This window comes from Chenopodium quinoa, unplaced genomic scaffold (genome assembly GCF_001683475.1).
Source record: "Chenopodium quinoa cultivar QQ74 unplaced genomic scaffold, ASM168347v1, whole genome shotgun sequence".
NCBI classification, from domain to species: domain Eukaryota; kingdom Viridiplantae; phylum Streptophyta; class Magnoliopsida; order Caryophyllales; family Amaranthaceae; genus Chenopodium; species Chenopodium quinoa.
In genome coordinates this window covers 637007-660114 of record NW_018744874.1, presented here as the reverse complement: position 1 = coordinate 660114, position 23108 = coordinate 637007, and the positions used below count along the sequence as shown (strand labels likewise).

The following is a 23108-nucleotide window of genomic DNA, read 5'->3' as shown; positions in this document are numbered from 1 at the left end:
CTCAGACCTCGGGTTCAGATACATGTGCCCCTCGTAAGAGGCAATGTGATCCTTAGGATCTGAGGTACCATCGTAAGTAATATGTGCCGGGATTTTGACCGTTGGCACATGCTCTTCCAGAATCCACTTCTGGAAGGGCGAGTTCGATGGAACCATGACCGCCTTCCCCTTGTACCCGGCCTCAGGGACCTCGCTCCCTCCTCTCTCAGAGGTGGAAGTGGTTTTCGTCCCCGGCTGAGACAAGGTTGGGTGGGGTCCGGTATCCTCTGGGAAGGTGAGGCGGCTATGCACACTCACCTCCCTCGAACCCAAGCGTTCGTGAACGCTTTGGCGGGCGAATTCCGGGTCCTTGGAGGGCCCCATGGAATTCTGAGCTTCAGAGTGGTCAGAGGGTTGAGGGTTCCTCCTCCTCTCCTTACTGGAGTTTCGGGTGTCCCCTCGCCACCTCTGGCCGAGCTCTCTATGTGGTGGAACTTGTCCACCATCATCCTGACCGATCCTCCTTTTCAGGTTTCTCGGCTGGTGATCATCAGGCATCTGGATTGGAGCCCCTTGAGCTTTAAGGAACTCCATGCAGATGGCCACTGCTCTGGCCACTTCCCCGGTGGAGGGTCCGGAGGGAGGAGTCTCCCGCGGATGTGACCTGGATTGCACGCTATGGCGCGGCGGGGAGTTCCTCGCACCTGAGCCACTCGGTCTCGGGGATGGCCCCGGCTGCCGAGTGTGGTGCGAGGTGTTCTCCTCCTGGAGGCTAGGACCTCTTGAGGCTTCCCTTTCCGGAGAAATGGGGGCCTCCGATTCGGAAGAGGCTTGCTCCGGGGAGGGATAAACCGGCTGGCGTTCCCTCACCGTAATCCGGCCTCCTCCCTTCTTAGCCTTCTTGGAACTCTTTCCACTCTTAGTCATGGCGACTGCCGGAGTGTTTGATGACTGACGCGAAATTTAGTAGCGTTCCCCACAGACGGCGCCAAATTGTTTCGGATGTCCCCTCGCCACCTCTGGCCGAGTTGTCTATGTGGTGGAACTTGTCCACCATCATCCTGACCGATCCTCCTTTTCAGGTTTCTCGGCTGGTGATCATCAGGCATCTGGATTGGAGCCCCTTGAGCTTTAAGGAACTCCATGCAGATGGCCACTGCTCTGGCCACTTCCTCGGTGGAGGGTCCGGAGGGAGGAGTCTCCCGCGGATGTGACCTGGATTGCACGCTATGGCGCGGCGGGGAGTTCCTCGCACCTGAGCCACTCGGTCTCGGGGATGGCCCCGGCTGCCGAGTGTGGTGCGAGGTGTTCTCCTCCTGGAGGCTAGGACCTCTTGAGGCTTCCCTTTCCGGAGAAATGGGGGCCTCCGATTCGGAAGAGGCTTGCTCCGGGGAGGGATAAACCGGCTGGCGTTCCCTCACCGTAATCCGGCCTCCTCCCTTCTTAGCCTTCTTGGAACTCTTTCCACTCTTAGTCATGGCGACTGCCGGAGTGTTTGATGACTGACGCGAAATTTAGTAGCGTTCCCCACAGACGGCGCCAAATTGTTTCGGATGAAAACAATCGAATCTCGGAAGATCCTTTTATCTTGAGGGAACTTGGTCTCGGTCCGAACGACGCAGGAGCCGAGGGTTTCCTGCACAACAAATACACGTAAACTAGCCTCGGGGGGGACGCCGAGGAAGGCCCCTCCGATGCTTAAGTCAGTATATTAGAGAGAGAAAGCTGTGCAAGAGTTTAGTTGCTTGAGGCTTTATTGTCTTACCAAGAATTGACCAAATTGTTGGCTTTTATACCTTGGCTAATGAAGGAGGCGGATTGGGCCCGGAAGTCAGTTGGGCTGGGCCAAGCTGATTGGGCCGTTGACTGACCTTGACATGGCTTTGAGGATGTTGATTTTTGACTTTAGCACATTTGGAGAGTTGAACCTTAACCTTGGGCTTTTAATTGGATCATTCAGTGACCAGGCCCAATTGGACTAAATTGGACCCAAACAATTACGTTTAATCAATTAACCTTATTTTCATCCACAAAATTGTATCAACTTCTTAAAAACATGTGCAAAATACAAAAGTAAGACTTTTAATTAGAGACAAAGGAATTAATAACAACATTATAAGCATCATCACTTAATAGCTAATACTTGTAGTATATACGAAGTATATGCATTAAAAAAAAATGAAGTAAATATCCAATTAGGCAGTCTGTTAAGACCAAAAGAAGTATCTTTATTAATTAAATCAAAGTAAGTTTATTGAGACAAAATTAAATTAAAGTAATACTTGTTGTTACAAGAAAAAGTCTGTGATTGAATTCAACTTGACACCGTGTTCACTATTCATTGATTTTGAATGGAAATTACGGGTCATCCTGTCTCCATTAGGTCACATAAACTATGATTACTTTTATACAAGACTTAAAATAGAATATTATGAAATTATAAAAATTGTTCATATTATTTAAGATAAGTGCATGTTTATTGGTACGTAAATTAATATATGAAATTATTTAGCAATAAAATATACAGCTTGTAACGTTAATCATATGCCAGTTGTTCACTAAATCTACGCAATTTAGGTGGAGTATAATTAAAGGATTTGGTGGGTTTATCGAATCTTATTTGTGACATCTTCACATTGTGTTCTTTTAATTTTCTTCTTATCCTGATCAAACGTGTGAAGCTTTACTATTATATCCCATTCACTTCACCTTATTTTTGCTGAGTTGAAATTATTTTTACTGAACTGAAATTAATTTTACTGAATGAACTTAAATTATTTTTACTGAAATGATAATAATTTTAATGAACTGAAATTATTTTTACTGAATTGAAATTATTTTTACTGATTTTCTATTATAATTCTTCTTTAAATTTACTGATTTTTACTGAAATAAAATTATTTTTGCTAAAATGAACTTAGTTTTACTAAACTGAAATTACTTTTACTGAATTGAAATTATTTTTATTTAATATTATTATTTTTAAGGTGAAGTGAACAGGGTCTTACGCCCATGTAAAATGATAGCGTCAAAAGATTGTTACTTGATACGGGACGTGATATGTACATTTCATTTCTAGCTACCATATCCGTATAATTTGCATCTTATTTCGTATGGGAATGAAATGTAGAGTAAGATCAAGAAGGTGTGATTAAAGCGAATGTTGGATGGATAGTGAGATTTTACTATGTATCAAGTAATAATCAATGTAAGATTTTAGTGACTTTGGCTTTGGTCTGGTTCTTTTGAGCTTCTGGAGAGAGTAGGGGTAGAGCAGATTTTGGTAGAGTAGATTTCAACATAGCAGAGCAGGGCATGACTTTTACACACTGCAGAGGAGAGTGGTTTATAGCAGAGTAGAGCAGATTTCAACAAAGCAGAGTAATTTAGAAGAACAGGGCCTTAGTGGTAATAAGTTGAACTAGTAATTGAATTAGCCAAAGCCTTTAGCCTTGATCTAGTGGTAAGAAGTCCGTCATTTATTTTTATTTTTATTTTATTATTGAAGGTGAAGTCTGGAAATCACATGATCAACATGGTCTTTTCATGTTGATGAAATGGTCTTGGAATGACCCTTTGCAATACATCAAGGATTCGCTGGTGTTTATTTGTCAATTTTTGCTGTGTACTTTGACTTTTTTTCAAATATTGAATATGATTGATCTTAGAGGATACAAGATCAAAATTTAATTTTGCTAAAATTCATTTCAATTTTCAATTAATCGAGGGCATAGTCTTAAAGTAAAAATGATAGATATTAGAGTTCCTTCAATTATTAAGAAAAGAAAGTACTTTATATACAACATAGTTTCAAGACTTTAACATGTAACCTTTATGTTTTAACTTTTAGTATATAGAGGTTTTTCCGTGTGGCGGGCCACATGGTGTGGCAGAGGTTAGTTGTAGGGTGTCACTGGTTTTATCAGGGGTTACTTGTAAGTGTTACTTCTACTTTGGGTTACTTGTATGAGATACTTATAGGTATTATTACTTATATTTTGGGGTTAGTTGTATGAGTTACTTGTATTCTGAGTAACCCCTACAAGTAACCTCAGACCAAACCCCCATACCAAATAAGTAACACCCGATCAAAATCAGTAACATCCTACAAGTAACCCCAGAATACAAGTAACACTCTGACCAAAACCAGTAACACCCTACAAGTAACCCCATAATACAAGTAACACCCTAGCCACATACAAAAATTTGTATTTAACATATGCACTAACTAGACACTTTTGTAGTATTGATGCTTACAATACACGCTGTTGTCAAAAAAAAAAAAAATAGAGCTAGTGCACTAGCTAGTCTCAATTAAGGATATATGCTAATTAAAAAACTAGACTAGATCAAAAAAATGGATCGGACTACTTAAACTGATAGACTAAACGAAGAAAATTGTTCCTAACTCCGGATTAAACAATATAATTCTCAGGTCTAATGTCCAAAATCCTATTAGGTTTTGGACTAGACTTGTTTTTATTAGTTAAAAATTATGCATTAAATAACTAAAATGAATCCTTTTTCCTTTACAATGTTGGGATATTTTTACAGGGTTCTTGCTAATGAGCACCTTAATAAGGCATTAGATAATGATTTACATACCAAAATCATTCGTAGATCGATCGGTGTAATTATTTTCTTATTCTAATTTAATATAGTAGTATTCTCGTTTAGTTGTGTTATCAAATGCCCCCAGTTAGGGGCTAATCGGGCAAGTTGAGTTCGAAATATGGTAAGCTCAACTTGTGTTCATTTAAGTTTATTCGAACGCGAGCCAAGCTTGAAACTTTGCGAGTCGAGTTTTGTAACGCCCCGACTTTTAATCGGCGTCATCGGACCGTATATAACTCGTCATTCGCAGCGAAATTAATTAACCATAGATAAACCATTCTTTAATCATCATACTAAGCAGAATCAATTATATATAGATAATCTCATAGCCACCTGTGGGTTATGGGCCCACAAATAAACATACTCCTTAATGAGAATATTCAATAAAAAAAAATACAACTTCAGTCTTCCAAACTGTAATAAAATAATCAATCTATCTCAGCTCTCGATGATCCATAATACATAAGCCTTGATTCCATAATCCCTAAACTAACTAAATTCCTTTAATCCCTTTGCTTTTGATTAATTTCAGCTCTGTCATCATTATCCCTGTAATTATCCATAAAAATAGAAAACATAGGAAAATCCAAAAATGAATTGAAAACTCAGTAACATTACTCTAGCCTGTAAAAACAGTTTTTCTTTCAAAATCATTTGAGCATATATCATACATACATAGTTGTTCAGAAATAATCTAACATCATTAGTTTTAAAAGTTGTGTCGGCAAGGATCATTCCCTTTATGTAAGATCATAGGTAAGTACAAGTTTTGGACATAACATAACTTTCATTCGTGTGGGAATGTTTCCCCCTTTCATTAACATACTTTCCTCCACCTGTAACTCGCCTATTTTCAACGTTCAGTTCACTTTCCAATGCCGACAAAAGTTTCATCTATCGTATCATATTAAATCATTTCAGAACAACTTTACACTTCATAAAAATTCATAGCACATTGACACATATCATAATCATTAATTCGTAACACTTAATTGAATAAAATAATCATTAATGGTAAACATTTAACAGGGGCTTAACATAACAACTCACTTACACATAATTTATAAATTAATAAAATAACTAGAAATACATGTCGTTCATAGCATTCTTATCACCTTGTATGATGTTAAGATATCTTTATGAACTATCGTACATATCAGTACATCGTAAAACTCATCAATAGAGTATCCTTGTGAGTTCTCATAAGTCCTTTAATAAAATTCATGTATTCGTAATCTTTTTTGTGGACATGCTAGTCGCTGGACAGTATGACATGGCGAAACGTCTTCCGCGATGGGCCGGTGCCCATAACATAGAGCAGGTGCTCGACATAGTTGGGCTGGTGCCCATGGGTACATGCATTGCATGACCAAAACATAACATATACTGCCAGACGAACTAGGGCTTTCACTTTCATTTATCATGTTGTGTACCTTTTAACAGTTTATTCGTAGATTATTAACATACTTTCGAGAGATCCACAAATCAATAAAACATTGTACATATATAAAATCATTCATATATATCAGAAGACTGAAATACATTAATAAACATGTTTATCATATTGCAAGTCATTAAGAATATATACAAGGATATAAAAGATCATGTCATGTCATGTGCACATAATACACTTTTAAATCATAAAATACCAAACATATCATATAGGCTTACATGTGAGGTAGTAACAGGCCATTTAAGATTACACAAGTGCATTCATGATTACCAGACATAATTGTCACACATACGGGACTAGACACAGTTGTTAAACATAATAGTTACATATACGAGACTAAACACAATTGCTAGACATAATGGTTACCTCATTCGATCATCCTTAATCATCTCACTTAGCTTGTTCTCCAATAATCATCATTCGAACTCTCAACCTCCGTCATAAATTCCTCATCATCATGATTTATTCGATCATACCCAAAAATAATAAATACTCATTAATAACTTCTTAATTCAAAGTCTTTGATAAAACAAGTATAAAAATATTTTTAGAAACAAAACAAGTATTACCTCATTTTGAGTAAAATGAGCATTACTTTAAAAATAGATACTACCACTATTTATATTACTAGTAGAAAATAGATTAAAAACATATATACTACTACTATTCATATTAGTAGTGAATAAGATTAAAATTATAAACACTCAAAATCATAAATTATATTTAGTATGAAAACAATAACAAAACTCATTTGAGAAATGAGTATTATTACTACGTAAGTTATCTAAGTATATGATAGTATGACCATTTAAAAGCAAATGCTACCATAATCATTAATTTAAGAAATAAGAGTAGTTTTCCCAAAGTAAAAGTCAAACTTATACCAAAATTACAAGCAAAAAGAGTAACTTACTTTGGGTTTATTGAAAAGTAGCTCAAGAACTTAGTCTTAGGAGACTATTTTTGGAGCAAGAACATAATCATGAATGATGGATAGGGATTAGTGAATGATGAGCGACAGCCATGGTGTCGATAGCTTCTTAAGTCGTTGGAATAAATGTAGGAGTATTAAGTGTTGCTAATAAGCTTTCTAGAAGAAAAATAAGAGATAAAGTTTGGTACGTGATAATCATGGAAATTGTGCAACAAACGATAAAAATTGAAGCAAAGATGAAATAGTCCTCTTTGCCTTAACCGTGAAGAAGTGATAACTATAGTTTGATAAAAATAGAAATTGGATGAGGCAAAACTTGGTCTTATCTCAAGTAATTTCTTAACCATAAAGGAAGAATTAGGAAGAGGTGAGGTGGTAACGTTTAACACTTAAGTGGTATTATTAAAATAACATGAAAGAAAAGGAATGATAAGATCAAATTTCCTATTGTGATAATCATGGATTTGAGCAATAATTATAAAGGAGCAAAAACTAGACTTTGTATCATTAATTCCTTAACCGTGAAGGACAAGGAGAAGGAGAAATAAAGAGGCAGGTTTTGTCTCTTTTGGTGAGCGAGAGAATTTAGTCATTTCACTATCTCTTTAAAAATATAGATTTTGATGCAAATCTTTAAATAGTTAACGAAACATAAAAATATCATTTGAACGAAATAAATTTAACAATAAATTACTTTCTTTTGTAAAATTTGCTTCTGAAATGATCTATTCTTATAATAAAATTTAAGACTAAAACATTTTTAATGGTTAAAATAGAGATTAAAACTTAATCAAGCTTATAATATAGATTAGAATATAATAAATCATGTTTTAAAATCTCGGGTATTACAAGCTTTGACCGAGCTGAACTCGAATTGTTCACGAAAAACTAGGGGTGAGCAAACCGGGTACCCAGTCATAATTTTAGGACCCGGACTTCGAATTGGTTGGAACCGGGTCCTAAAATTCGGATTCGAAATTGGAATTGGTTCAACCGGGTCCTTAAATTTAGGAATAGGTATTGGAACCACCAGGTACCGGATCCGGTTCCGGGTACCCACTTATGTATGTAATTGTTAAAATATAATACAAATTATAATTCTTATTTTAGTTAGGTTCATTTTTAGCGTTTAATACTTATATTTATATATGCATTAAGCTATTTGTACATATGTTAGGTATTAATAATACTTTTTTAATTTACAAATTAGATACATTCAACATATTTTTATCATTTAAAATTTATTTAGTTTAGCATATATTAGGTAACCGGGTACCCAACCGGTCTGGTTCCAAAAAGTTGAGAATGAGAATTGGAATTGGTTACCGGGTCCTTAATTTATTACCCATAATTGGAACCACCGTGTCAAATTCCGGTTCCGGACCCGCCGGTTCCTAACCGGTTCCGGTTCCAATTCCGGGTATCCGGAATTTTTGCTCATCCCTACGAATAACCCTATAATTATTCATATTTCGACTCGCATAGACACAATTATTTAGTACTTAGTATGACTCAAGTTTAAAATCAAACTTACCTAACTACATCGAACCCAACTCGAACATCCGAATTGACACCTCATAACAACCCTAGCTAAATTATGAATAAGGCCACTCTAATTCTCTAAGAGCAACTCCAATGGTTGCTTTTAAGGACTAGCTAGCAATTTTAATAATTTTCAAGCTAATAGCCAAACCATTGGAGGATACTTTGATAATTAGTTTGGCCAAGCTAATGCCAAGCAAATTAGCTTAACTAAGCTAATTAGCTTAGAAATTAATTGTCTCTAATAAAATACTAATTATTTAAAAAATAATGAATTAGCTAGAAGAAAGAATAGCTTTGCAATCCTAAGTGGCATGGCAAGCTAATTTGGCAATTAGCTTGCCGTTGGAGTTGCTCTAAAAAAATCGATCCAATCTAGCCCAATATATTGGGCTGAATAGCCCTAAGGATAACCCAACCCAACCAACCAACCAAGATTTATTAAGGTCAAACCACAAAAGTCAAAGGAAGGTCCCAATCCAAAGAAACTCATCAATAATTACAAAAATTCAAATTCCATAGCCGTTGTTACATATCTTGAAACCAACTTATTACGATCTTACGGAACTCAACAAACTATATTTTCCCACTTTTTAGTTTTTTTTTTTTTATTTCTTTTTGTCCTTTTTCTAAAAGGGTAATTAAGGCAAATTTAAATTATTTGAACCGCGAACCTAATCCTCACCGTCCAATCTACAACCTATTTTCAAATCCAAATAATCTCAACCCTCAATTTTCAAATCCAAAATTCAATTTTCACTCTCTTCATTGTCTTCAAGTTCAAACTTCAGAGTGAACTAAAAATGTCGGAGTGAGGAAGAGAGAGAAACTCAGTGAGTAAGTGAGGAGAGAGAAATTAGATTAACAATTTCAAAATCATGTTTGATTGATTAATTCAAATTTTAGGGAAAATACCCTTTAATTTTTTCAAAATTTTCATCGATTTTTTTTTAAGGATTTTATTCAAAATTTGGGGAAATAAGCAGCTGAATTTGAGCCACATTTTAGAAAACAATTTCAGGGTTTCGTCCGTTGCATATTTTGTTTCTTAATTCGTCAGTCAGGTAATTATTTTTTGTTTTCTTTTTTTTGATGAATTATAGTTGTAAGATTTTGATTTTGTTGATAATTTGATGTAATTTGTGTGAAATTGATGAATGTTAATGCTGAATTGAAATAGGATGATGCGGGATTTCAAGTTATCGCGTCGTAATCCCGAAAAGAATGAAGAAATTGAGAATGTACCTATAAACCCTAATGACCCATCTGTTAATTTAAGCAATTTAGATGCTAGTAGAGCTCCACTAGTTAATTTAGATCAAGAAGTGAGTGTTGTTAAGAGTAAATTTGAGAGAACACCTGTGAAATCAAAGGTTAAAACCTCGGAACCTCTTCGGACCCCGGAGAGGCAAGGGTTTGGGACTTTAGGAATGAAGAGGTTCGGGTTTTCGGGTGTGGTTGATGATGGTAAGTCTGAGATGAGTAGTTATTTGGGATTGGGACAATCTGGTAGAAATGGAGGTTCATTGAATTTGACACCTAGGGTTAATGCTAATGGGAGGAATTATAGTGGGTGTTCTGAGAGTACTTCAACTACTACTCAGACTACACCAACTAAGAGTGTGAGTAAGCCTCCAAACCCTGGGTATGCTGCACCAATGAGTAGCCAACGATATCCTGGAAATAGCAGTGTTCGTGTTGTGAATTATCCCGCGTTGTCTAGGAGGTTTTCGGTGTCTGGTGCTCAGCAATGTGTTGTTGATAGTGCTGATGTTCCACATTTTGATCTCAAAGAGGATCCGTCATTTTGGATGGATCACAATGTACAGGTACATTTAGTTGTTATATCCGATGTTTGGTTAGTTAACTCCAATAACTCGTACTTGGGAACAATTTTAGCATACTTCAGTGGTTGTTAAAAGTTGAATTCTGGAGTTCTTTTTTTGTAATATGGTGCAATGTTTAGGTTATATTAAGGGTTCGACCCCTCAACAGTGTTGAGAAAAATACACAAGGATACAATAGATGCGTGAGACAGGAGAGTGCACAGAGCATTACTTGGATTGGGCAGCCAGAAACTCGATTTACATTTGATCATGTAGCATGTGAAACAGTAGATCAGGTATAGTCAAAATCTGATTATCTTTTGCAACCTTATGTTTTTAAGTCTGAAAATGTTTCTGATATTATATGCTGATTGCAGGAGATGCTTTTTAGGATGGCTGGCTTGCCAATGGTAGAGAATTGTTTGTCTGGATATAACAGCTGCATGTTTGCCTACGGGCAGGTAATTCATCTTTTGTTTGTTTTGTTCTTCATGTTAAGTTAAAATGTGAAAAGGCTAATCTTAGTATATGTAATTTTTTGATTTTGGTGTTGAAAAGCTCTTTACTATTTTGATTAGCTGGTATACAGTTTTGCATATACGACATCCATATGATAAATTTGAGGAAAAAAGCATCAATATAGTATTGAAATGTATACATATTGTGGTCTTTTATGCGTAAAATTGTATAATTTTCCTTGTATCCTAGGTTGATAAGTTATATGTGGCTATTGATCCCACTGCCATGTAAGAATGTACTTCATTATTGTTTTTGCAAATGTTCATTCATATAAGGGATAGCTAAGATGGTCATAATATCCCTTACTATACTGATCTAATCAATGGCCATCTCTCCTGTGTTAGACTGGAAGTGGAAAAACTTACACAATGCTTGGGGAAATGGATGGTGTTGAATTCACACCTAGTGCACATCGTGGAATGACACCAAGAATATTTGAATTCTTGTTTGCTAGAATCAGAGCAGTAAGTATTATTTTTCTTCAACAATGTTGGCTGATCAACAAATTATTGGACCTCATGTGAGCTAAGAATATCTTCCATATGTTCTGATATCTCAGGAAGAGGAAAGCCGAAGTGATGAGAAATTGAAGTACAGCTGCAGGTGCTCTTTCTTAGAGATTTATAATGAGCAGATTACAGATCTCCTTGATCCATCATCAACAAATTTGCTTGTAAGCTTCACAACTTAATAACATCCAGTCCTTAATATTCATGAATGGCAATAACTCTACTAATGGTCTGTTACATAATCTAAACAGCTTCGTGAAGATGTTAACAATGGTGTGTATGTAGAAAATCTTTCGGAATTTGAGGTTCACACTGTAGGCGATATCCTGAGACTCCTGATCCAGGTTTCATTCTTATTGCTTGTTGACTTACTAAGCTTTTATCACTTGCAAACTTACTATGCGATCAGTTCTGCCCCTGTTGGCTTCTTGTTCTATACGTTTACTTGTGTCTGAATCCTGGAATGCTTGGCAATAGGGTTCCTCAAATAGGAAAGTTGCTGCAACTAATATGAATAGAGAGAGCAGCAGGTCTCACAGTGTATTCACATGTGTAATCGAGAGTAAGTGGGAGAGGGATTCAACAACTAACCTACGATTTGCTAGACTTAATCTTGTCGATCTGGCTGGTTCAGAAAGGTAACACCTGAACTTTAAGAGATTTCATTCCTGGCATATTTGCTTTTCCCAGTACTTCCTTTGGATTGGTGATGTCATGTTGATACCATGACTTCCCTTTGCAGGCAAAAATCATCTGGCGCTGAAGGTGAACGACTGAAAGAAGCTGCAAATATTAACAAATCCTTGTCAACATTGGGGTAATCTACTAGATGCTGAATTTTCTTTGCAACTGTTCGCTAACTTTTCATTATCCTTTTATTAACGATTGATGTTGTGCATGAAAAATATTTCTGCAGTCATGTAATAATGCTTCTAGTGGATATAGCTCATGGGAAGCCAAGGCATGTTCCTTACAGAGATTCAAGGCTGACCTTTCTTCTTCAGGTTACAGTTCATCTTTAAAACTAGCTGTTTTCATGCTTGCCTGTATCAGACCTCACCTTTTAGAGGTTGTGTTATGTAGGATTCACTTGGTGGTAATTCAAAAACCATGATAATTGCCAACATAAGCCCTTCTATCTGGTACGGATCTTGGAAGTTATGTGACTTATATTAACAAGTTTTAACACTACTCTTCTTCATCTTAACCTCAATTGATGTGGTCTTATCCAGCTGCGTTTCTGAAACACTTAACACACTAAAATTTGCTCAAAGAGCAAAATTGATTCAAAACAATGTAAGTTATCTTTCCCTCAGAAGCGTTACATACACTTACACATATCAGCTATCAAATTTTCTGTTGATTTGACATGTTTATATTGTTTTAGGCTGTGGTGAATGAAGATTCTTCCGGGGATGTTGCTATGCTACATCACCAAATATGGCTTTTAAAAGTATGCTTAGGAAATTATGTTGCTTATAAAGATTGTGAAATTGGTTTTGAGTCTTTCAACAGCTAATTGACGTTGCAATGTCCTAAAACAGGAGGAGCTTTCTGCTTTGAAACGTCAACATCTTTCTCGAGCTTTGACATTCGATCCCTGTATGGTGAGAGTCCAGGAAAACACTGACATTGGAAGTAGAAAAGAAGACGAACAGCCTGGAGAGTCGCCCGGGTGTGAATCCAAGGGGAACCTACAATTGTCTTCCAAACAGGTATTCTGGATAACTCTAAAAACTATTATGCTTCGAGAAAATAATTTTTTTTTTTTTAAAAACTTTATTTTTAAATCATCAAAATGAGCTAAATCATGGCATATTTTGTCTCAATAAATTTGTTGTGAATTTGGCTTATGTTTTTAGTTACTAGAACAGGGATTTCATATCATGTTTTCAGTTTTGAAGTATGTACTCCATGTTATACTGTGCAAATCTTAAAACACAGCAGTGTCTCATAATATTTTCATGTTTTTGATAGTTAAAATCCATGGAGTTGATGCTTGCTGGAGCCTTGAGAAGGGAGCAGATGTCAGAAAGTTCCATCAAGAAGCTTGAAGCTGAAATTGAGCAGTTGAATCGTTTGGTACTTGCTGTGTTTTCATGTGTGTAAAATTGCAGATAATACAGTTCAAGGTAGTGGACTCATTTAATATACTATGTTTCAGGTTCGTCAAAGAGAAGAGGACGCTAGATGCAGTAAAATGATGCTTAAGTTCCGTGAAGACAAGATTCAAAGAATGGAGTCCCTTGTGGGTGATTTGAAACCAGTGGATGCTTATCTGCTTGAAGAAAATGCTGCGCTCTCAGAAGAGATTCAACTGTTGCGAGCTAAAGTTGATCGGAACCCAGAAGTGACCCGGTTTGCTGTGGAGAATATTCGGCTTCTAGAGCAGCTTAGAAGGTTTAACCTCCCCTAGAAAAAATAGAAACCTTATTCATTGTTTCAGAATTAACTGGTGTAATTTGATGCATTTTCAGATTTCAAGACTTTTATGAGGAAGGTGAAAGAGATATGTTACTGCAAGAGATATCTGAGCTGCGGGCCCAGGTTTGTGCATTGATATGAAAATTGATATTTTTCCTTACAGTTCAGTTTCTTTTCCACAGTCGAGTAATTCTTATCATGTTTCTATTACAGCTTATCCGCTCTCTTGATAACATTAACCAGCAGCATAACCATGGAGACCTGGTTCAAGTATGTTATGCCTATTTCCTTTAATTTCTAATTGTTTTTCTGCTAAGTGTAGAAGCATGTTTGATTGGAGTAGTGAATTACTGTCAGAGTAATATAGCCTGATTGAGATATTTTCCTCAAAATACAATTAGAATATGGGAACTTCAGTTTGCGGCTGAGGAGTTTGCAAGAACTATTTTACAATGTCTTACAAATGTCCATATTGCAGGTGGTGCAGGAAGTTCCAAATAACAGCAAAGAAGCTGAAAGTGTCCATTCCGAGGTAGCAACTTCATATCCCAGCTATATTAATGGCTTGTAAATTTGGTAGTACTTTCAAGTCTTAATTTTCATTTTTTATTCTTTTTTCAAATTCAATCCTTTTTTTTTTCCAGTTAACTTGTACAAAGAAAGAGTTAGAAGAGTGCCAAAGCAAGCTTAAGTCTTGCCTAGAAACTAATGCAAAACTAAGCAGGTAACTGCTTCTCTGGGTATTTACTAGGATGATAGGTTTTCCAGAGCTTTTGTATTTTAGTTAACTAAACTGTTTCAATTGACTTGTATCTAATTTGCTGCAGAGAAATCAAGGACTTACAAGCTTATTTTAAGAATAAAGAAGCAGAAATACATGATGAAATTCTAATTCCTGGTACAATGAAGGTATTATAAACATATTACCGGGTCAAATATATATGAATGGCTATGTCTATATAGAAAGAAAAGCTTGCACAAGTTGAAGCTTGGCCAATAAAATTTGTTGCTTATTATGCTGTTCTTTCGTCGAAGCATTGGTTCCTTAGTGATAAAAATATTTATGAGATCTTGTTCATATCACAGAAAATGCAAGTTCCATGTCTCGGAGTTCAAGCAATTGATGCAGTTGATGAAAAGAGTTCCAATAAGGATAGAGATCAGGCAAGATATGCTGAAGAATTAGTGAATCTGGAACTAGAGCTGGATATACTGAAAATAATTCTGAAAGAAGAGAGGAATTTGCGTGGAAAAGTGGAGGAGACAGTGTCTTCATTAACTAGAGATGTCGAATTGGCAGAAGAGGGAGCGATATTAATAAGGAAGCAGTGGGAAGATGCCAAAGGGGATCTAACCGAAGCTAAGTCAGTAATTGAAGCACTTGAGTCTCAACAACTTTTATCTATCAGTGAGATTGAGGATCTTAAAATCCGTAACAGCCATTATTTGGAGCTGTTGAACCAGAAGGAACTTCAAGTTGCTGGACTAAGTGAACGAAGACTTGACCAAGAGTCTACCTTCTCATGTTTAAAGCAGTCTGAATCTGAAGATTCTCCCTTGCAGTTACAACTGAAGAGGATGCAAGCTTCTCTAGACAAGGCCAAACGTTTAAATACGTGGTACCAAAGTGACCATGCTTCTCAGAGATCTAACGAAGAAGAAATGGATGAAGTACGGCGGCAAGCTGAGGCAGAAACTGCTGAAGTGATTGTCTGCTTGCAGGAAGAACTTTCTGTGCTTCAGCACCGTGTGCAGGAGAGTGACTTGAAAGAAAAAGAGGCAGAAAGCAAGCTGCATACATTTGAGACCAATCTGAAGGAACTGCAGGAATCTTCTGACATGATGTCACGTGAGAATGAAGCTCTACGTCAAAGTCTTGCAGAGAAAAACATAGAGATGGAATCACTGGTGAAAGACTGGGAGACATTAAGCTGTGAGATTGAAAAATCTCTTATTGAGGGGCATGATGCTCTTACAAGTGCCTCTGATGAACTTGCTTCTGTTTCCCTTTCAAATAAAAGGGGCTGGATTTCTGAACAATTTGGTAAAATGATCAGGCAGGTATCTGACAAAGAATCAATAATTGAACAGCTTAACCGATGTTTAAAGGATGCAAATAGTAGAGCCAGTGACATGGAATGTATGTTGATGTCTCTTAGAGGTGCAGCAATGGCCATGACTGAGTCTCACCAACAAGAGTGTTATGAGAAGGAGATTGAAATACAGCAGCTGAGAGCAGAGTTATTGGCTCACCTCTCTGCTAAAGAAGAAGAGATATACATGTCTGAGAAGAAGGGTTGTGAAAGCAAAGAAGTTGTGGAAGCCGGAGTGCTTAGCCTGCAAGCAGCTTTCACTGACTTTGAAAATAAATGCGAAAGTAAAATCTTGGCTCTGGATCATAAATTGCACAAGGTTGAAGGATGTGCTCAAGAAGCTAAAAGCTCTTGGCACCAAAGAAAAGAAGTAAGTATTTTTTTTCGATTTATTTTTCTGATGAATGTGATAATATGTTGGTGACAAATGCATTTTACATCTGGAATAACTTATACCAAGCCGTCGCCATTTATCTTTTGTCACATGAGCCAATTAGGCAAGCACGTCACTTTACTACGTTCTGTTTGTTCATTTTCCATTTCCTATTACTCCTAAATCTTGGACATGTCTTAATTACTGTTATCATAGTGCAAAATGTACAAAGTTATAAGATTGAGGACAGTTTTTTTATTTTTTTTTTAATTTTTATTTGGTTAGAATTTTTTAAAAAAATAATAATAATTTGTCTTATTTCTTTCTTATGCTATTCTCTTTTCCTGCTACAGGTTGATTTTTTTGGTTTGTTTTTTATTTATTTTCTTATTTTGTTTCGATGTTTGCATATTAAATTTAACTCTTTGAAAATAAAATAGCATGTGATCAAACTCCATGTTCATAACGAAACAATCTCTATCATATAGCACAACTCTTGAGGTGTTTAGTGTGCACTTAAATTACTCGAACTGCCCCTACTTTTATATGTACACTTTTACAATTTATTGTTTTCAATATAATATGAGTTGTTATACTTGTTAAATAATATATGAAGCTCATATCACGTGCATTTAGATCTAGTAATAATAAAAAAAAAAATTATTTAAAAAAAAACTGCTATGAACAATGTGGGAATTCTTTTTCTTTTGTTATATTCTTTTTGCATAATCTGTTATGCTTTTGTGCTTTTGATCATCATGATTTCTGTTTTTGATCATCCTGATTTTTGCTTCTTAATTCCCTTATACTCTTTTTTGTAGTTACTTGAGCTGCAATTGGTAGATGCCAAATCAATTACTGCTCAAAATACTGTAGAGACTTCTTGCCTTCTTGCTAAGTTTGAAGAAGCTCAGGACACAATGGAAGAGGCTGATATAATGATCAATGAACTGCTTTTAGCAAATGAAACAGTGAAAATTCAAGTAGAAGACCTCAGAAATATGAACAACATGCTAACTACTGAAAGAGACAGTCTAATTAGTGAAGTAAAGCGACTAAAATCTGCTAATGAATTGAATGATCAGACATGTAGAGATCTTGAGAAACAACTTGAGACGGATGTTTCACAAAATTTGAGTCTTATTGAGGACTTGCAGGGTATCATTTCTCAAATGCAGAATACATCTGAGGAGGCGTTTATGTCTTTAACCCATGATTTTAACTGTATAAAGTCCCAGCTTCACGATACTGTCCTAGTGATGCATTCATCACTTGAGGACATTTGGTCACAGATTTTCATGAAGGATTGTGCTCTTTCAGTGTTACATCTTTGCCATATGGGGGTACTGTTAGAGGCAGTGACATCATTGAACGCAGAAAATGGACTTCTTCACCACAGAATATGTGAATCTGATGCTGTGGTATATGATTTGAGGGAGCACGACTTGAAATCAAAAGAGGAGCTTGAAATCTGCCAAATGCTCAAGAAGAAGCTGTTGGCTGACTTTAAGAGCAGCTTTGATCGCATCGTAAGGAAAGAAGGTGAAACCAGAGAGCTTAACTTGAAGCTGGACCATTTTCAAGAAAAGCTATCAATTCTTCAGCATCAGGAAGAGTTAATGTTGGAAAGGTCGAACTTCATGAGTTCAGAGCTTTCTAGTTTGATGATGGAGTTGGGTCAGAGCAATTCACAAATGATGGCATCCCTAGCCGAACAAGAGGAGCTGTACACTGTTGAACGGCATTCAAAAGACGTTGAGCAGCTTATATTGACTTCCAAGCTTCAGGACTTGGCTGTCAATTGTGCTTCTATGCAAAAGGAACAAACAAACTTCCAGTCTGCTTTTGATTTCTTGATGTCAGAGGTTGTTATCCTCCAGATAACAGCAGATCTGAGAGAAGAACTCATGTCTGAAAGGGAAAAAGATGCCATTAGAATGCAGAAAAGAGCTGATGAAGCTGTGTATGGTGAGGCACAAGTGTTGAGCCAGATACAAACACTCAATGCAGAGAACAAGTCTTTAAGAAAGCAGCTGACCTTGAGGGAGAATGATTTCAAGAATATGCAGAATGGGATGTTTTTACTGCAATCTTCGTCTCAAGATCTTCAAAACAACCTATTGATGTTGGAAAGAGAAAATGAATCAATGCAAAACCAATTACTTGATCTGAAGAGTGAAAATTGCATCCTGGGTAAGGATATCCAGGAGAAAGACACTAATAAAAAGTCATCTACGGGATTTATTGATACACTCAAGATGGAGAACTCGAGATTACTAGAGAGAATTTCTAATTTGGAGTCTAAAATTGCCTTCCTTGAAAATGATTTGGATCTGAAAAAGGCAGAGCTTATTGACTTCCAGTGTGTCCAATCTTCTACAGTTGAGGCACTGTGCAACAAGAGCCAGGATTTGGAAAGCTACACCACTAAAGTGAATGCACTACAGGAAGAGAACCTCATCTTGAGAAACAAAGTTCGGTCTCTAGAGCAAAGAAACACTGAAGAGCTTAGCTGTTCCAGTTCTAAGGTCGCCAAGTGTGCCAGTTCATTTGAAACTGCAGAGCTACAGAGTTGCAGGATGCTTAAACAGCTTGAAGAAAAAATCATGATGATTCTGAATCAAATGTCTGAAGATGGTTGTCAAAACCTGGATTTGGTGTCAAGGTTTTTAAAGGAGTTGGAGTTCATAGACTCTATGGCCAATAACCTAGTATCTGAGAACTTGTCCATGCAAGAAGAATTGCTGAGGAAAGACGAGGTTCTGAATGGATTGCTGTTTGACCTACGTCTTTTGCAAGAGTCTGCAGCCAACAGTAAAGATCAAAAGGATGAGATTGAAGAACTAGCTGCTGCTTTGGAATCTACAGAAAGTGAATTAGCTACCAGATCACATGAGCTTGACGGGGCAGTCACCTATGGACAAATGCTTGAAGCTAAAGTGAAGAGACAAGGAGATACTGTATCTGCATTAGAAATGGACTTGGATAAGGCTAACCAGTCTGTAAACCTGCTCTCTGATGAGAATTTGTTGTTGAGGTCTCAAGTTGAGGATATGCAGGCAGCAAGAAGCTCTCTTGAGAGAGAATTGAGCGAGAAAAAGAGCATAATTGACAGCTTAGAGAATGAACTACTTGAAATGGGAAACACTCTAGGCCATGTGGATGATTTAGTTGAATCTTTAAAGAGCAACTTGAATGAAGTAAACAATGAAAAGGATCAACTCCAAGAGGAGCGACAGAATCTAGAAGGAAAGGTGGAAACTGCTAATGCTCTTGCTGAGGAGAATGAAGCCATTGCTGCAGAAGCTCAACAGGTACCTGTTGATATAAGCATGTGTTGTACATATAATTTTTCTTTTAATCTAGAAGCAGAGAATATTCATCCATTTCCAAATGCAGATAGCTGAATCTAGGAGGATTTATGCTGAAGAGAAAGAAGAAGAGGTTCAGCTTTTAGAGAATTCTGTTCAAGAGTTGGATTCGACAATCAGTGTATTGGAAAACAAGGTGCTTTTCTTTCTTTTCACATTTTTTTTACTTTTCAGTTAACTCTCACTTTATTGTGATCTCATATATTATTTTTGTCTATGCAGCTTGATGTACTAAAAGGAGAAGCTGAAAGGCAAAGGTTGCAGAGGGAGGAGCTAGAATTGGAGCTTCAGTCTCTAAAAACCCAGATGTTGAATGTTGAAAATGCTGATGCTGACATTAAAAGGTTTTTGAATGTCATTTAAATGTTGTGTATTTGATTGGATTAAATTATTGCTACAACATGTTACTGATACTGTGGTGATGATCTTTTTTTCTTTGCAGGCATTTTGATGATAAATCAAGAAATCTCCAAGAAGCCTTAATGCGTATACAAGTTCTTGAGAAAGAGTTGAATAATAAAGACACAGAGGTTTTTTCCGATAACTTATCTTACTTCTCTTGTTTGAAGATTTCAACTGTGACCTGATCCAAATATGATTTTGGTTCTTTTATCTGTTTGTAGATTGCTAAGTGCAAAGCACATATTACTGAGTTGGCACTGCATGCAGAAGCACAGGCTAGTGAGTACAAACACAAGGTTAGAATTTTTTATTATTTATTTATTTATTTATTTATTTTTATCCCTCAAGGTTTTGAAGTTCATGCTGTCTTCTCTGGGACCCTGATGGCACAATTTGTTGATTTGCATTTCTTATATTATATTAATAAACTGACGTGCAGTTCAAGGAGTTGGAAGCAATGGTTGAACAACTTAAATCAGAAGAGGTTTCCAACCATAAGTTGGAGAAAAATACCAGCAAAGGGAGGGGATCTGCCTCCCCTTTCAAGGCTAAGGGTTCAGGTTCTCCTTTCAAACCAAAGGGTTCTGGTTCCCCTTTCAAGTGCATTGGTCTAGGATATCAACTTAGATCAGAGAAGGATGAGGACTTTAGTGCTGAAAGGCAACGCATAGAGGAGCTTGAAGCCTTAGCTTTAAGTAGACAGAAAGAAGTAGGTTATTCTGACACTAGGACTTTTGCTTTCCTTTCTCTGAATACTATGTCATCTATTATATTATGCGCAGTTCCTCTCTAATTTAATTACTTTCCCTCCAGATATTTACGTTAAATGCAAGATTAGCCACTGCAGAAAGTATGACACATGATGTAATCCGAGATTTACTAGGAGTAAAAATGGATATGAGCAATTATGTGGTAAGTGTGTGGAGGTCGTGATTGGCCTGGAACATATTCGAGTCACTTAGAATGTATCTTAGATGTTAATTAGTTTGTGTGTATTTGCACAATTTTATAAATCTGATTGTGATTGCTCCCCCGTTTACTGATTGCAGACACTGCTAGATAAACAAGCTGTTAAAAAGATTGCAGAGAAGGCTCAACTTGATAATATACAGCCGCAGGTGAAGTATAAGTTTTAACGAGTTAATACAGATCTGTTTGGTAGGGATACCTTAGTCCTAAAAAGCATTGGCTTCTTTTTTTGTTTGGCTCAGGACCAGGAGGTGGTGAACAAGTTGAAAAAGCAACTCAATGAGTTTATTGAAGAAAGGCAAAGGTAAAATCTGTTAATGGAATTTAGACTTATCAATGATTTTACTCATCCTCACTGACATGCTTTGAATTAAATTTTAGATGGCTCGAAGAAATTGACAGTAAACGGGCTGAGTTGGTTGCTGCACAGAACGCATTAGAAAAACACCTCCAGCAAGAGCAGTTCCTTGCCTCGGAAAATGAAGATTTAAAGGTTAGGATACCTCCTCTTACAGATTTCTCTTTTGAAATTGTTGAAAAATATACACCGTACTTACTTTTCCTGTGTAAGTTGCAGGTAAAGATACATAATAATAGTGAGAGAGTAACGGAGCTTGAAGGGGAGGTGAAGAAATTATCAGGTCAGCAAAACATCCAACAGCGTATACACCATCACACCAAAATCAAGGTAGTATCTAATCTTATCTAATTTGGATGATCACTTATATCTTTTGCTCCCCAAATCATAGTTAGCTACAAAGGCACTGGCGTTTTGTCAGATTTTATACAATTTCTCAGATATTATTTTCTATAATTGTATCAGGAAGAAAACTATGAGCTGAAAAGCCAAAATGAAGACCTTTGTCGTAGATTGCGGAGAGCTGAGTCATATCTCACACGTATAAAGGAAGAACTGGCTCATTATCGTTCTTGCAATGGAAGAAGTCCTTACATTTCTTTTGACGAGGAACACAGACTAAAGAGAAAAATAAAGGTTAGTTTAGGCAAAATTGTTTGATTCTGGCTAGAGTGAGCACTGGTAGTTTTAAGTGGTTCTTCAACTGACAAAATGTGTGTTTTTTACAGGAGATCGAACAGGAAAAGCTACACCTGGCACAGACATTATTTGAGCTATATACAAGCATTCTAAAGGTAGACACTTAAATTCAGCCTGTGCTGTATCATAATACTAGCCTTATATTTGGCTTGATCGTGTTGCTAATGTCTGAGTTTTCTATCCATAGGCTGCAGGAGCTAGGAAACCAGCATCTGAAGTCAACCATTCTGCAGCTGAAGAAGCTCTCCAGGAGCTCGCAACTCGAGTGATTTCATTGGAGAGAGAAGTTGATGATTTAAAATTAAAGGTCCATATACTTACCTAGCCATTTACATCTATTCTATATCTTGATAACATGATAAGTGATAAAATATTACTAGTATATCAATAGGATCGCGACTTACTGTATTTATTAGCTTCTGCTGCTGTGATTTCAGTACTGATATGTATAATGCTGGTCTTTACAGAATAGGGTCACCAACGAACGAATCCGATTATCAGAGCTTAGGCAAGATCCTTCACCATTTAGGTCGAGGTCAGGGGATAATCGCCAAACTCCTAGAAGAGGTTCCCAATCACCATTTTTTTCGGCACTTGATCGATAGGTGAAGCCACAGAGTACTAATTAGGCCATGTATAGCAGTAAGTTAATAACTTTCTGCAAAATTGTAAATATGTGTATTCTTTATTTACCAGTAAATGTAAGCTTAGTTTGCTGGCTTGTATAGGTTTATTCATTTGTTGTATGTAACTTATACGTATGATTTTGTTAAAATCAGTGTTTATAGCAATTCATGCGTTGTGAATTGTTGTCACTTAAGTTAATATGATGTTGGGAAGAAATTGCGATTGTGCAAGAAATACTCTAGGAAATAATTACTTCGTATATGAAATATTCTTAATTTACCTACTTACTAATAAACTTGATTAAAAAGAAGTATTACATAGTTACATTATAATGATTGCATAAAGTTACTATAAGCACGAAAAATTTATATAAGTGTCACATTGGATATTATATGGGTCAAAAGTCAATTTATTGA

At 36.6% G+C, this 23108-nt stretch overlaps 1 protein-coding gene and 1 long non-coding RNA gene across 2 annotated transcripts; one reads left to right on the top strand and one right to left on the bottom strand.

Moving 5' to 3' along the window:
* Positions 1 to 4873: 4873 nt before the first annotated feature.
* On the bottom strand, positions 4874 to 7368 carry LOC110704984. Its single transcript, XR_002508028.1, has 2 exons — positions 6413 to 7368; positions 4874 to 5142 (listed from the first exon to the last, which is right to left on the bottom strand). It is a non-coding gene; the product is annotated as an uncharacterized LOC110704984 (long non-coding RNA).
* A 1511-nt stretch (positions 7369 to 8879) lies between these two features.
* Positions 8880 to 22853, top strand: LOC110704983 (kinesin-like protein KIN-12F). The gene is made up of 37 exons (XM_021882794.1): positions 8880 to 9586; positions 9703 to 10351; positions 10489 to 10644; positions 10726 to 10809; positions 11212 to 11331; positions 11427 to 11540; positions 11628 to 11720; positions 11854 to 12014; positions 12119 to 12193; positions 12293 to 12380; positions 12460 to 12518; positions 12609 to 12672; positions 12764 to 12829; positions 12921 to 13091; positions 13354 to 13458; positions 13541 to 13776; positions 13854 to 13923; positions 14014 to 14070; positions 14279 to 14332; positions 14445 to 14524; positions 14628 to 14709; positions 14887 to 16263; positions 17088 to 19580; positions 19666 to 19773; positions 19860 to 19981; positions 20080 to 20167; positions 20261 to 20335; positions 20479 to 20748; positions 20853 to 20951; positions 21089 to 21157; positions 21251 to 21312; positions 21390 to 21501; positions 21586 to 21696; positions 21832 to 22002; positions 22095 to 22160; positions 22253 to 22372; positions 22533 to 22853. The coding sequence occupies exons 2-37, from the start codon at positions 9704 to 9706 to the stop codon at positions 22668 to 22670; spliced, it is 8064 nt and encodes a 2687-aa protein (XP_021738486.1). The 5' UTR covers positions 8880 to 9586; position 9703; the 3' UTR covers positions 22671 to 22853.
* Positions 22854 to 23108: the final 255 nt, after the last annotated feature.

Excerpts from the sequence above, each read along its gene's own strand:
- LOC110704983 (XM_021882794.1), top strand. The coding sequence starts at position 9,704 with ATGATGCGGGATTTCAAGTTATCGCGTCGTAATCCCGAAAAGAATGAA. Across the intron at positions 12,830-12,920 it reads ACCAAATATGGCTTTTAAAA|GAGGAGCTTTCTGCTTTGAA; the intron begins GTATGCTTAGGA and ends GTCCTAAAACAG. Across the intron at positions 14,333-14,444 it reads CTGAAAGTGTCCATTCCGAG|TTAACTTGTACAAAGAAAGA; the intron begins GTAGCAACTTCA and ends TTTTTTTTCCAG.